Raw genomic sequence first — 15,818 nt, forward strand, 5'->3', positions numbered from 1 at the left:
TCTGTTCGCACAGCCAGAGATTACACGCAGTGATGGCTGCTGCATGCACTTTGCGCACTCCTCAGGATTTTGCTGACCTGCCTTTCCACATGCAGGAAAACAACACTCATCATTACATGGAGATCCAACAAGTTTGCAGATGAGGAGAGCCAGCATTCCCCCTCTGCAGACTCGTTGTAGCTCCTGTAAGCAGCACAGCCGCCATGTTCCTCCCGTGAGAAGCCCTGCATTCCACTGTCACCCATCCCGCTTGATTTTTCTTTCTTTTTCTCGAACTTGCGTTTAAAGCAAACACATTCCCGCCCTGCACGCCGCAGTCTAGGCTGCAGTGACGTCTTCGCCCTCCCACGTGACGTTGTTCCCGCCCACAGCGCGCGCCCTAGTATTTGAATCCCGCTTCCGCCATTTTCTCTCGCTGCCTCATACAGAGACGCTTCTGGAAGGTGAGAACTGATCGGAAGGGAGGCCTTGCGTTACAATCCGTCGTGTATCCCTGCCATCGTTCCCGGTACAGCGCTCTCCTTTGCCCGTGTGCTCAGCCTGTTAGTCGTGTATCAGTTTGCCGTCGTTCTGGGCGGGAGATAGCCTCCTCGGGTGAGTAGAAGGGGGATCGGGCGGGCGGCGGCGCTGAGTCCCCTGATAGGGGGCGGGGGAGGCGGCTTGGCGCGCTTTTTTCCATTGCCCGGTTGTGTGGGCCCGCGGCCGCCGGTGAGGTCCCGTACGGGGAGTGTGTGTAGTCCGGTCATAGGTTTATGTGGGAATTGTCTGCTTCTCCCTCACTACGCCTGTCTGTCCGGCCCGTGACTAGGCACTCCGGGGGCTCCACCCGCCCGCCGCGGCCTGCACTCACCGGAGAGGCCCTGCCAGGGTGCGCGCCTTATTACCTCCCCGGAGAAGCCCTGCTATAGAGGGGGTTCTGACTAGCTGACCGGAGAGGGGACCGGTGTGTGTGGGAGGTTAGCAGGAAGCAGCGTTCCGCCATTAGACTTCTTTCATTTCCCCCATGTGGCTGCCTATGGCGGGAGCGGCGTCTGTACAAGGCCGGGGCTGGGGCGGGCTGTGTACGTGGGGGCCATAGACGTCCATTACACTTTATACTCTGGATGATTAGGCCTCTTCTCATGCGGATAGCTTTGTATTCGTGCTAGTTAGTTTTATAGCCATCACGTGCTAGCTTTTCGGCAGGCCTTCCTTTACGGTGACTAAACTTCTTGTCATCTCCCATGGAATAGGAGGCGAGACTTCCACTCCTATTGTCATTTGAAGGTAGCACGTGTCTGCGGGCTTCTCCCCCCCATCAATGCTTGGGGTGTGCTCTCCCTGAAAACCCCCCCTCTCCCATTTTAAAGCAACTACTAAGATATACATAGTGCTTTAAAATGGTGATTTGATGTATTTCAGATATTCTCATCTGTACAATTATTTAAAAGCCATTTTGTTTTTGTTTAAAGGGTTAACTCCACTTTAAAGATAAAAATATAGCATATATAATTGCGGGACACGTCATATTGTAATTGAATGTTACTTTTTTAATTTTGTAATTTTCTGAAAATGCACTATGGCTACCTGGAGGGGTTTTGTACACAGGATGTGTACTGACCCCCCCCCCCCCCAATAACACCATCTTCAGCTTGTGATTGGCTCACTGATTTTTCCAGAAGTTGCCTAAGGCCCCCTTCACACTAGTGCGGCTTGTCCTGCGATTTTGGACCGCAAAAATCACACGACAAGTCGTTTTCCATTATTTTCAATGAGCCCCATTCATATCAGTGCGTCTTGAAGTCACACTGACTTCAAAGTAGTCCCTGCACTACTTTGCCACGCTTTGATGGCATTTTGAGCCATAGCCATTGCTTTCAAAATCGAGGCAAAGACGTGTAGGTGTGAAAGGGGCCTAAGTCAGACTTCTGGAATCCACCTGCAAAAAAATGTCAATTTTTGTGAGCTATTTCCCACAGAAACAAGTCAGAAGGGCAGGCTCAGCAGATTTCCTCATTAGAGCCCTGCAGGTGCATAGCTGGTTGATAATTATGAAACCACTCCCATTAGACGCAGAGGAACAATGATTTCTTCAGAATGAGAAAAGTAGTTATTGGCAACAAGGGTGGTTAGAATCCTTGCAATGTACAGAGATCACCCAGAAGGGAATGCTGTTTTTTTTTCCTCCACAAGTGGAGTTGTGCTTTAAAAGGATTAATGATCACTTTATAAAGCAGCCCATTCAGTTTAAAACGAAAGGCAAAACATTTTGGTATAGATGTAAAAAAAATGATGTACAGTATTCCTTTATTTAGTAAACACTCGCATTCCCTGTGTTCTCAGATATGAGTTGTGGGAGGAGCAGAGCAGTACATTGAGCTTTCCGGTGAATAGTGTTAGGGCATGCCTGATCTATGGAAAAGAGTACACTGAATTCCCAGGATAGCTAGAAAACTGACCACTGTGCCCTCCTGCTTGGTGTGGTCAGTTTTTTAATACAAAAGCGTACTGGCAGGAACACCAGGGATGCAAAACAAAGAGAACAGGATAGTTTCTCATACAAGTACATAGTATGGCACATGGGAATATGAAATGTTGGGTTAACAAATGCTTTAAATCATGGGTGTCCAACCTTTTGGTTTCTCTGGGCCACATTGAGTGTAGAGAAATTTTCTCGGGCCGCATATAAAATATATACTATAGTTGGTAGATGACTAATAAAATGCCGCTGCACCCTTCCCGCACCCCCCGCTTTAATTTAACACAATTAGAGGACGATAAAATGAAATGGAATCAGTATACAGAGGTTTACTTCTTCTGAGAGATATTAAAGGAACACTCTAACCTATATGACCACTTCAGTGATTTGAAGTGTTCATGGTGGTAGGAGTCAGGGGAAGTGGGCCGCATTGCCTGGGGTTCCGGGCCGCAGGTTGGACATGCCTGCTTTTAAAAGATCTGTGAAATAGTATTGCACAAAGCAGTCTTGTCGTCCTGCCAGCTTTGACTCCTTACAAGTGCCCCCTCAGCAAGCCTTGTGCACTCCCAGCTCCTGTCAGCCTTGTCCCCTGATCCTCATCACAGGATTTGACTGATCTAAGCTGCATCACTAGAGGGATCTCCAGCAGGAAGGGGGTTCTGATTCCCCTATAAAGATCTTTAGGGAGACCTCATTTAGAATACAGTCCAGTTCTGGAGCTCTCACTTACAGAAACTTCTCAGCTAAGCACATCCTCCCTGCATGCCTGAGCTAGGGGCAGATGGATTCCAGGAAGTAAATCCGCATGACTCGACTCATCTGTTACTCAAGATGTTCATGGCCAGAAAGGTTAGGTGGTGTTTTCCAGTGTGTTAATTTGTCAGCAAAATAAAGCGGAGACATGGATGGGTTAATTTGCTTTGAATATTAACAATATAAAAATAGTGTTTTTGGTGCTCAGGTGCAGTTTAGCTCTGCTTTAACAGTCTAGAGCACAGGTGTCAAACACAAGGCCCGCGGGCCGAATGCGGCCCTCCATGCCCTTTCATGTGGCCCTCGCACCTCTCCTGCAGCTGCTGGAGAACTCCAGCCCTGCTCTGGTCCTCCTCCAGACCCTGTACTTTTTGCTTTCCAGCAATGCCTACAGCTTCTTCCCAGCAGCAGCATAAGATAAGGGGTGATGTGAGGGACTCAACTTCTGATGGGGAGAGGCTCTTGACATCTTATTTAAGGGTAGGGGATGCTCTTGACATCTAGTCTTACAGATACAACCGGCCCTTTTGAGGGTAATCATAACGCTGATGCGGCCCACGATTGAATTGAGTTTTACACACCTGGTCTAGAGGTAAGGGGAGACATGGTTGAAACCTTTAAATACATCAAGTGGGTGAATAAGGGTCAGGGAATTTTCTTTAACCACTACCGGACCGTCCGCTGCAGTTATACGTCAGTAATTTGATGTCAAGTATCGGTGTTATGGCGGCAGATAGTTCAAACCACACATGTGAGGTATCACTGTGATCGCAGAGCGAGAGCAATTTGATCCACCAAAAGACTTCATCTGTGACTCTAAACTGGTAACCTGTAGACATTTTTCAAGTGTCGCCTATGGGGATTTTTTAAGTACCAATGTTTGTCCCCATTCTGCGAGCGTGCGCAATTTTGGAGCATGACATGTTGGGTATCTATTTACTTGGCGTAACATTATCTTTAACATTATAGAAAAACATTGGGCTAACTTTACTGTTGGTTTTTTATAATTCGAAAGTGGATTTGTTCCAAAATTGCGTTTGTAAGACTGCTGCTCAAATACGTTGTGATAGAAAAATATTTTAACAATCTCCATTTTATTCTATAGGTTCTCTGCTAAAAAAAATATATGTACAGGGGTTTTAAGTAATTTTTCTAGCAAAAAACAGATTTTAACTTGTAAACAAGAAGTGTCAGAAAGGCCCAGTCTTGGACCCCGTTCACATACAGGCGACGCTACTTTCTGGGGCGACCTGTGAAGTCGCGACCTCGGCGCAACATGCACGGACTTCATATCATTGAAGTCTATGCAGGTCGCCCCAAAGTAGTACAGGACCCTTTTAAGTCGGAGCCACTTGTGTCGCTCCTATTAGAACGGGTCGTGTGCTAATCTATGGCAGGCGACCCACCGCGACTTGTCAGGCGACCAAAAGTCGCGCTAGTGTGAACCGGGTCTTAAAGTGGTTAAAATGAAACCAAAATAAAGAACACGGGACATGACCTCAAATTAACTGGAGGAAAGTTCATAACTGGACATTTATAGGGGCAGAATAATGCAGCATAGAGTTGCATAGAGTTAGTGGTTGTAAAGTGTTTTTTATAGCTTAATGCATTTTATGCTAGAATTAAAAAGCCTTGTGTAGCAGTCCCTCAGTCCTAATACTTACCTGGGCATGACTGTATCCAGCGATGTCCACAATTGTTTTGGTACTCTCTCCTGTTTGGTTGAAACACAGCAGTGGCACCTTTGGCTTCTGCTGCTGTCAATCAAATTCAGTCAGCCAGGGGGGGGGGGGGCGCAGGCAGGCTGCAGCTCTCTATCTGGATAGAAGCTGTACTCTTGCTTGGGTGCCCCCATACCAAGCTGCTTGCTGTGGGGACACTCGCCAGTATGGAGGGGCTAGAGCAGAAGAGGGACTCTATAAGAGGTTCTGGGCTACTCTGCAAAATCAACTGTACAGAGAAGGGATGTATAACTGGGTGGTTCTTATTAAAAAAAGACTTTACAAGCGCTTTAACTGTGAATAATAGCCTTGGCTAGGAGTCCAGCATGTGCAATATGTATCCTGTGTAACACATGCATTGTTTTTGTGCATAAGTACTCTTGATGGGTGTGTCTTGTATGTGGGGGTGGGGCTCCATTTTGGAGTGGGTGTGGAGTTTAAGTGCTTGTGTGTAATATTTTTGACACTTTCTGCCTAAAACTTCATGTAGGGGATCAGAAGTCCTCCAAGTGATTGTAAGGTCTTAGGCCCCATTCACCCTTCGCATAATGGGAATGTGCATTCTCGCTCAAGTTTATGCAAAGGAGTCCATTCACTTGGTTGGGCAGCCCTATGCTTGACAAATGTGCCAAAGAATCTCCTGCACCTTTTTTGAGCGACAAGCGTCATGATTTTTTAGCAGAAGTTTTAGTATTTCAAAATTGCAGTGCTTGGGGTGCCGAACAGATGGCATTCAAATGTGCATCTTTCCGCAATTTGGTATTGCGTCTATTCTGCTTGCAATGCCAAGTTGCTCAGGTGTTAATGGGACCTAAGTTATATCCCACTTGCCTTCCATTGAAGCTAACTGGCTGCAGGGTGTGCGCAAATGGCTTCTTCCCTGGCTATATATATATATATATATATATATATATATATATATATATATATATATATATATATATATATATATATATATATATATATATATATATATATATATAGCAGCTGGGGGAAAAATGGCACGAGAAACTGAAAGTGGCGTTATACATGTCGCTTTCTTTCAGAATAATCCGACCTTAGCTTTTGTGCAATAGCTGACTTTTCAGCATAGTATTTATTTGCCTGGTGGTCCTGCAGGTTTGTTAGCTCTTCATGCCCTTTTTGTAGTAGGATGACAACACGAATAGCAGGTTCCTCATGCTGTGGTAGTGGTGACTTCTGCTGTTCTCCTGGATTTGATGTCGTCCTAACATGCCAGCTTTCCAGCTATTGTGTGGATGTGGCTATCCTGGAAGCCTATGGCATCAATGCAGAGGTGCAATGCTTGCCTGTGGAAATGAGTGCATGAATCGCATGACCCCCAGGAAAGTGGGGAGAAATTTTGATTTTAAGAGCATAATTTTGACATCCTAATGAGCGCTTAAAGTAGTTAGTCTTTGAGTATTATGTGATAGGGTTCACTTGTTAACCTGTCACTTGCTACATTCTATGGTATTAACCTCCCTGCAGCATATAGAGGTGCTGCTATGCACCAATCATAAAGCAGTTCTTTATTAGGACACCAGGAAGTGGGTGTAAATGGGAGGAGGCATGGGGTGACTAACACTCTGTTAACACTCTGAATGAGGCCTGAAGCTGTCTGCTTTGGGGGATGAGTGGCCTATTGTATAGCTTTCAATGCTGCTGCTCATGTTGCTGACACTATCAAAATCTAAATGTTGTACATTTGCTTTCTCCTAGCCACACACAAGCCATGGCAGCCCAGGGAGAGCCTCAAGTTCAGTTCAAGGTAAAACTAATAGGTTGTATATTGTTTGAAATGTGTTAAAATGTTTGTTCTTTACATTAAAATGCTATATTTTTGTCTTTCAGCTTGTTCTAGTTGGTGATGGTGGTACTGGTAAAACAACATTTGTAAAACGTCATTTGACTGGTGAATTCGAGAAAAAATACGTAGGTATGTAAGCTTTTACCCTTTGCTATCGGGCATTTTTTTTGCAATTTTGCACAAATGTATAATGCACGTTAAGGTTTAAATTGCAACCCCAGAACATGTTTATTGAACCATAGTTTCAGTAAATTGTATGCTTAAAGTGGAACTCCACCACCCAAAAAGGTGAGGTCTGCTTTAAGGACTTGTCCCCCTACTCCTCTTGCACTTTTGAGGACAGGTACCTGCTCCTACTTCTGTTACAAGAGCAACGCAAGTTCTCTCTCCTGCAGTCTTCTGGGACACTGACAGGTCCCAGAAGACCGCATCCAGAAGTCAGGATGTGTAGTGGGCACCCGGCTGTGAAGATGGCTGGGGTGAGCTCACTGCTGGACCATGTTACAGGTGAGTGACGTTTTTTTTTTTGTAGCTACTGGCTTTTTTCTTTGACTGGTGCATGCAAACACAATATATTTTTTTTCGTTCATTGGACACAGCTTCCGATCTTCATAAATATTGGGTTATACTGCCCCCCTACAGGAGTAGGACACATGGCAGAAAAATAATCTGGCTATGCAATGGGCAGTCCCAGGGGGTATACTCCCTCTCCCTGCTATAGAAAGTTGTTTTTTTTTTTTTTTTCTGCTTGGTAAGGACAATGCAATGGCTGTGGCTTATGGCAATCACCAACGGGGGGCACAGTGTCCTGGTGGCTCAGGAGGTAGCTAGCATTCTAAGGTGGTCAGAAGGGTTAGTTCCATCCCTTGCTTGGTAAGGAGGACAATGCAATTTTGGACCAAGGGGAGTGGTTTATTCATCCAGAGGTGTTTCATCAGCTGTGTTTCAGGTGGGGCATCCTCAAAGTGGTTTTGTTGGGTGTCTCGGCTCAACAGAGTTGCAGGGGTTTGTGGCTTGGTCAAGGGATCTTTTGGCAGACGCTACAGACGTACTGGTGGCCCGTGGGGTCAGTATCGTCTGCTCCTTGTCTTCCCTCTTAATCTTCTGCCCACACTCCTACGCAGGATCGAGGCAGAAGGTATTCCGCTCATCTTAGTGGCTCCTCGCCGGGCCTGGTACACCAATGCAGCGTGGCTGGTCGCTGGCGTTCCTTGGAAGCTTCCTCTCAGGAAGGATCTGCTGTCCCAAGGACCGATCTTCCATCCTGCTCTACGGTCGCTGGCTTTGATGGCTTGGCTGAATGTCAGGTGCTGAAGGATAGGGGTTTATTTGAGTCGGTGATTCCTACCCTGTTAAAAACTAGGGAGATCTACCATTGTACGTGGAAGATGTACGTTGCAGGATGTGAGTCTTATGGGGATCCTCCTCGCTCCTTTCCAATGGCTCGGATCTTCACCTTTCTTCAACGGGGGGTTGAACAGAATTTGAGTACCATCAAGGGCCAAGTATTGGCCTTGGCGGTTTTTTTTTTTCCTATGACCTTTGTCCACACTCCATGGTGCATCCTTTTTCTTCAGGGGGTCTTACCTTTGGTTCATCTGGTGTGGGCTCCGTTGCCACCTTGAAACCTATATTTTTGGTCCTTCAGAAGCCTCCTTTCAAGAACCTTTGGGAGAGTCCCTTGCTTACGCTGTCTCAGAAGGTAGCATTTTTGGTGGATATCACTGCTGCCTACATGGAGTTGGAATTTGGTATCGTTATCCTGCCGTTCACCTTACTTGGTGATTCAGAGAAAGGATCTTTGCCCATGTCTGTCGTTTCCAATTTCTTTTTTTTTTTTTTTTTTTTCATTTGAATAAAGATATTGTTTCCTTCCCTGTGTCCTAGGCCAAAACATCATAAGGAAATTGCATTGCATGCCTTGTATATGGTCTAGGCAATCAGGGTGTACCTGTCAGCTACGGAGTCTTTTAGGAAGTCAGACTCCCTATTTGTGCTCACGGATGGACCTCGGAAAGGGTTTCCCCTTCCTCTGCAACCATTTCCAGATAGATCAGACAGGCGGTGATTCAGGTCTATTTCAGGAAGGGTCAGGTTCCTCCTTTCCCTTTCAAGGCGCACTCTACTTGGGCTACTTCCGTTATCAGGTGCCAGTGATGCAGGTTAGCAAGGCGGTCAACTGTGCACACTTTCACAAAGATCTATAAAGTGGCTGTGTTGGCATCTGCGGATGCTACTTTTTAGTTGCAAGGTTTTTCAGGCTGCTGTTTAGAGGCTTTGATCCTTTGTGGGTGAATTATTCTTTTTTTTTTTTTTTTTTTTTACACCAGGTGGCTTCCTGTTTTGTTTGAGTTACTGTAATAGCTTTGGGAATTTTTTTTGGCTGTCCACCCCTGTTTAACACTGCTTTGGGATGTCCCAATAGTTGATGAAGATCAGGAGCTTTCTGTCAATGAATTAAAGAACTTTTTTTTTTTTTGTCTTGGGGCTCTTTCACACTGGCGTTCCGATCAGATCCGCCTGTCAGTTTTTTTTAGGCGGATCTGATCTGATGCCCCATTCAGCCCTATGGAGCAGCACATGTCAACAGAAACGTGTCCGCTGACACCTGCTGCCATCCGATCCTGTCCGTGAAATCCGGACGGATGGAAACCCTATTTTCTATCCGTCCTGGGGATCGTATGAGAGCGGACAATCGGTCCGCTCTCATCTGATTCCCCATAGAGAGCAGCGGGGCTCTGACAACTCCCTCTCCGCACTGTCTGTGTGCGGAGACGGAGCTGTCATCCGGCGGATCAATTCCCGCTGAGCAGAGCACGGTCCGCAACGGAATGCGGACCGTGTGAAAGAGGCCTTACTGTAAAATCAATTTCTTTGGACGCAGCACCCACTCCTCTGGAGTTGCAATTCTTCTGACACTGCTTGAACAAAACTGAGTACCTATAGCGGGACGAGGGAGTTATACCTCCTGGGACTGCCCAGAGGCATAGCCAGATTCTTTTTCTGACTAGTGTCCTACTCCTGTAGGGGGCAGTATAACCCAATAGTTATAACCACTTCTGGACCAGGCCTCTTTTTCTGACACTTGTTTACAAGTTTAAAAAATTATTTTTTTTTTTCTTTGGAAACTAACTTTTTTGAATAATAACACAACTTTTTTTTTTCTATAATATGAATGTTATCCCGAGTAAATAAATGCCCAACATGTCATGATTCAAAATTGTGCACGCTCGTGGAATGGCGACAAACATTGATACTTAAGGGAATTTTTTTTTTAGGCGTCACTTGAAACATTTCTACAGGTTACCCATGTAAAGTTAGAGGGGGTCAAATTATTGCTTGCTCTAGCAATTGTGATAACTCGCATATGGGGGCGTGACTTGTGTATGCGTTTTTCTGGTAGCTTACGGGGACGGGACGCTTTTATATTCTATTTTATCTTATTTTTACACTGTCTTTTTAAAAAAAAAAAATACCTCTGATCACTTATTCCCATTACAAAGAATGTAAACATCCCTTGTACAGGCCATCCCCGGGTTACAAACATCCAACTTGCAAATGACTTCTACTTACAGAGAGATGACAGGAAGTGAAGGGAAACTCACTCCTGGAAGAGATGTCATGGGAAAAGTCTCCACTGAAGCTTTCTCACCAATCCTTGTTTCCACAACAACCCAAAATGCTAGGCAACGTTTGCCGTTGCTCCAGTCCTCCAAGACCATAGTGGAGTGAGGGCAAGCTTGCCCTCACTTGACATCCTGTCTGTGAGGATCCGGGACCAGATTGTTTTCCCCGCTGCCGGCGGGTCTGGTAACCGGGGAAAAGTACTGGGGGGGCACCTCTTCTGCCGCCCCGGAAAGGTGATCCCACGGCTAATCTGCCACTGGACCACCCGTATCGGAAAGCTGACCGGCCGCTGTTTAAAAAAAAAAAATTACCAGGGTTATGGCAGCTAATACCAGGATTATGTCAGCTATCTGCTGCCATAACACTGGTATTTAGGTTTAAACGGCCGACGTATATAGTCATTAAGCGGTTGGTAAGCTGTTACCCGTTATGTTGGGGGATCCTAAAATTACCTTGAGTGTAAGGTTGGTCTGTGTGCAGTTATTTATATTGGGATAACTGGCTGCTCGCCACATCTTCCTTGCTCATTTCATTGTCTTGTGTGCGCAGTCCAGTACACACCAGTGCGATGTGATTTGTTTGACTGTTCCAAGATCACAAGACAAGTAGCACCTCATTGGCAGCAAGAGAACTGTTAAATTGTTGCAACTCTTGTTGCAAGTTTTCTTCAATACTTTTTTGCAGTTTTGTGGTGACTTGCATAGATTTCTGGTAAAGTTGCAAGCCGCAATGATATCAGAGGTTCAAATATCACTGATCTGCAGCTTTGCAAATGTGCTAAACTAGCTTGATTTCAAAGCTGCACTGGTGTGAACCAGGGCTTATAGGCATATTGGAACCTGGAATGTCTTCCAGCACTTCAGGAAGTGCTAAAGATTTTTTCCTTCTAGAATCACCTGGGCAAAGTGGGGGGGGGGGGGGTGGGCTCTCTTGCTGGAATTTAAGGGTATGGGACAACACCTTATCTCTCATCTTTTTTAAAAAAAAAAAAGTGGCTCATCAAATGTGTATCTTGATGGGAAACTAATACACCCTTGCACTGTCCACACAACCTTCGTTAGCTATAGATTCTTCAGCATCAGAACCTTCTGGGAGTGTCTATCTGGTCTACTAATGCACTCTGGTGCCCTCCCCCTATGTCACTGCTTGTCATGTTGCTGTTGTGACCTAGAGATGAAGGAACCACCGCAGAACCAGACATCTAACCCACTCCCACAAAAAAGTAACTTTTTTTTTTTTTTTTCTTTGCAGGTTATTGATAAGTTGCAAGTGTTTCGTATAAAGTTCATTTAATTGTTGACCTTATTTGTAATTACTTTTTATTTTATTCTGCAGCCACACTTGGTGTTGAAGTCCACCCTTTGGTTTTCCATACCAACAGAGGTCCTATTAAATTCAATGTATGGGATACTGCTGGTCAAGAAAAGTTTGGTGGTTTGCGAGATGGGTATTACATCCAGGGTGAGAAATGCAGTGAATTTTAATTTGCTTTTTTAAATGTATATCTTTGTCAGCATCTAAAACCACTGCAGCACAAGCCTGGGAAAGGTTTGTGGTTTTTTTTTTTTTTTTTTTTTTTATCCCTAGTACAGGAACAGAACTAACCATTTTCGTGTTTTAATGTGTACCATTTTCGTATGGGGAAAATGAAACTAAAGACTGTTCATGTTTAGAAATATAAACAACCCAAAAAAATCGTTCAAGAATTTTCCTTCATCTGGTCTGAAACGAGGAAAATCAATCAATCGATCATTTGCTTAGTGTACCCCAGTTCACTCCTTGGCACTGTAGTGTTCTTTTGCAGCTTCCCTATGAGTATGAAGGGAAGTAAGGGAGTTGCAGAAGAGCTAGGCCAGCAGATGACTAAGACACTCCAGAAAAACAGATTCTGATGTCAATTTGCTAGCATGTTTTTAGCATTTAATCACAGGTGAATTGAAAAAGATTTGGAATATTGTCCATATCCAAATTTTATATGGACTTGAATGGTACATACCCATACTACAGATGCAGCATTTCCCAATCAAGTCTAAGACAATTGTGCATGGGTAGTCTGGCTCTAGATGGTTTTAATGAACATTGAGGTAAAATAACTGCTTTCCCTGTCTTCAAAGTTCAGGTTATTGGGGTAAATGGCCATTTCTCTTTTGGCTATTTTGCACTGCATTACTTTAACAGCGTTGCGCGACCGTGTAATTTGTCCACTGCATGGTCGTGCAACGCTGTACCCAAATATTGTGTTCCGCCCCCCCCCCCCCCCCCCCCATAAATTTCTTTTGGTGGTATTTGATCACCTCTGCGAAGGTGGAGATAGATGCTAAAAATAAACTGTAATGACACTGGCAGGGAAGGGGTGATCAAAGAGTGCAGTGTGAGCCTAGGGGGGTGTTTATAAACTGTGTGGGGGAAGGAATTGTGAAATGAACACAGCCCTGTGATCCTCTATAGGAGGATCATAGGCACTCTGATCATTTCATAGAACGGTCTGCTGTGTTTACAACAGCTGACCGTCGTTCTCTCTGAGGGGAGCAATCGCTGCTGCTGGCCCGTGGATCAGCATCCTTGCTGCCTAGTGGGGGTGGGTGCATGCTCACGCGAACCGCTGTGGGGCTAAGGCGATTCGTGCAGCCAAGCCACCCTGCTGCAGTATATATGTGGCAGGTGGTCCCTAAGTGGGTTAACCAGATATTAAAACAAAACCTTTTTATTTAGGAAAGTTGGCTTTCGCATATGGTGGGTAAGGATTACCTACCCCTGTTGATTAAATGTTTAGTATTCACTAGAAGCAATATTTTAACTTTGTGGAAATGGCTTGGCACAGCCAGGTTTTTATTTGTGGCTTGTTACCATTGGGGAGATTCCCTTTTTCCTGGTGAGAAGTGGTCACAACAGGAATAGATGTAAACTGTCTGGCAACCTACCCCTTTCACTTTGTAAGAATTCTCACTTGCTATTGTGCCTTAGAGGCAGAAGGTAGGGTCACAGATGGCTACATTTAACAGGTTATTATAACCCTCTTTATCCAAAGGGATGGCTTTAGTTGTCACCCTCTGAGCATAGTATACAGTAAATGCAAAGTGGATGGGCAATCCTAATTATTTGATAGTTTAAAATACTTTATGTATTTAATCCTTGCTTTGCCTTTAGCTTAAAGCGGTAGTAAAGGCATTAACAAACATAAGGGGGGGGGACCCTGCAAGGTGAAGGCAAAATGTGCTAGTATGCACTGCATATACTAGCATGTTATGAAAGACTTGCCTTAGAACGAAGCCCTCCAGTGGCGTGATCTAACTGGAGTCTTGGCCACGACACACGGCTCTGAAGAAACGGCAGGGGTATGCTCTTCACAGTGCATGTGCAGGTAAAATCGCCGGCTGTTGCGTGTTAATCTGCATGTAAAGGAGATATTCATTTTGCAGACCAGTAAGCTTTTATTATAAGCTTTCCTGGCGGTCAAAAGTAAAGTTTGCTACTGCTTAAGTTACCTTTGTATTTTTGGCTTAAACTGTTATGCTAATTGTAACCGTGGCACCACTCTATATTCTACTTTTTGCAGCTCAGTGTGCCATTATCATGTTTGATGTAACATCAAGAGTCACATACAAGAATGTACCCAACTGGCATAGAGATCTTGTAAGAGTATGTGAAAATATCCCCATAGTCTTGTGTGGCAACAAAGTGGACATTAAAGACAGAAAAGTCAAAGCAAAATCAATCGTATTTCATAGGAAGAAGAATCTTCAGGTTGGTAGACTTTGCTCGAAAAAATGTTTTCCTTTTTATTAGGACTAGAAGTAATATTATATTGTATTCTTATATTGGTCCTGGAAGTAAAATGTAATATTTGGGGGTGGTGTGAAGTAAAATTCTCCTTGGGAGGAAATGGGTACTGATTACCTTCCATGGGGGGGGGGGGGGGTCCCAGATGCACTTTCCAGGTGATGTGGTATTTCCACTTCAGCAGCCAATTGTGTAAACAACTTTTATATTACAGGTTCTTATTAATATTACATAACCTAAACATTTCCACATTAAGATTTTAAGTTCATTCCAGCACTGTAAAATACTACTAGTGTGCTGAACTGCTGTTTTTCTATGGCAAACTTTACTGTGCGAGGTGTTTATCAGTTAACTAGATTTTGAAAGGGTTAAAGGTTTAGAAGCTGGGTTCCTTGACTTGTATGTCAATGAGGCGACTCATCCTGTCCTTAGTACAGACTTACTTGACCTTGTTTAGAAATCCATGCAATTGGGTAGGATCTATATATTGGCATATTTGAGTGGCTTTCTATGCCTAACATGGACTTGGGTTTTAAATGTGTCTACAGTTCTGCTCGTTTGCACCCTCTACTGCCACTTTGCTACTTTTTTCGGGTGGGGAGAGGGTACCTGCCAGATATTTGCTCCCACTTCCGGCTCAGATCGTGTGGATTTTTTGTTCATGCTTTTTAAACATTGTGGTCTTATTGACATGTTTTTTCTTTTTCAGTACTATGATATCTCTGCAAAGAGTAACTACAATTTCGAAAAGCCCTTCCTTTGGCTTGCCAGAAAACTGATAGGGGATCCCAACCTTGAGTTTGTAGCCATGCCTGCTCTTGCACCACCTGAAGTGGTTATGGATCCTGCATTGGCTGCACAATATGAGATTGATCTACAGGTAAGTAATTTTAGGTTTCCCTTAATGTTTGGAAGTAATTTTGGGTTTGCCCATGTGTTAAACAAATTTTCAGTGGTTAATTACATTTCTTTTTTTCTTCAACTAGGTTGCCCAGACTACAGCGCTGCCAGATGAAGATGATGATCTGTGAGGTGAATGAAGCTCGAGCCCAGAGTCAGAAGTCTAGTTTTATAGGCAACTGTCCTGTGATGTCAGTGGTGCAGCGTGTTTGCCACTTTATTTAGCTGAGCAGAACATGTGCTTTAACCTTTTGGGATGCTGAAGGAGATGAATGGGCTTTGGAGTGAATGTGGCAGTTGAGAAAAAATAAATCCTTCATATTTTGGACCTGCGTATCTAGCTGTTTGGGACTGCAAATAATATTCCCTTAAAAGATTCAAATATAAGTTAAGACTGCTACAGTCACATCACAATGTTCAGTGGTGATCTCGTTTGTTACTGTCATTCCCATACATTTTTTCGTTTAGATCATAATAATAAAGTTGTATTTCAAATACCCCAGTTATTGATGGTAGATTGTTCTGTTCTGAACTAAACGCTGTTGAGCCAGCTGATGCTTTTATTGCAGGTTGCAAATTTAAAAATGAGTAGTTTGTGCACTTTGAGACTAAAAGGCAGACTACTTTTTTTTCTTAGGACAAGCTATCTTTGATTTGCATGTGAAATCGGTTTAATACTGCTAAATGCACACTTGAGTGATTACTTTTCAGTATGGCTGAATTGCCTCCAACGTATATTTAAACATGGTCTACTTCTGGCTGGCTCATA

At 44.2% G+C, this 15,818-nt stretch overlaps 1 protein-coding gene across 2 annotated transcripts; it reads left to right on the forward strand.

Moving 5' to 3' along the window:
• The first annotated feature begins 351 nt into the window (after window positions 1-351).
• RAN (RAN, member RAS oncogene family) lies at window positions 352-15,551 on the forward strand. 2 transcript variants are annotated; one of them, XM_082256360.1, is made up of 7 exons: window positions 352-443; window positions 6,655-6,703; window positions 6,787-6,871; window positions 11,705-11,830; window positions 13,926-14,113; window positions 14,859-15,029; window positions 15,136-15,551. In XM_082256360.1, exons 2-7 carry the CDS (start codon window positions 6,668-6,670, stop codon window positions 15,178-15,180), a joined length of 651 nt encoding a protein of 216 aa, XP_082112486.1. In that variant the 5' UTR covers window positions 352-443; window positions 6,655-6,667; the 3' UTR covers window positions 15,181-15,551. The 2 variants fall into 2 exon arrangements, with proteins under 2 accessions (XP_082112486.1, XP_082112485.1); XM_082256359.1 differs by lacking the exon at window positions 352-443 and adding an exon at window positions 471-594.
• The last annotated feature ends 267 nt before the right edge of the window (window positions 15,552-15,818 follow it).

The sequence above is a fragment of the Pelophylax lessonae genome (assembly GCF_965119305.1).
Source record: "Pelophylax lessonae genome assembly, chromosome: 1".
Classification (NCBI taxonomy): domain Eukaryota; kingdom Metazoa; phylum Chordata; class Amphibia; order Anura; family Ranidae; genus Pelophylax; species Pelophylax lessonae.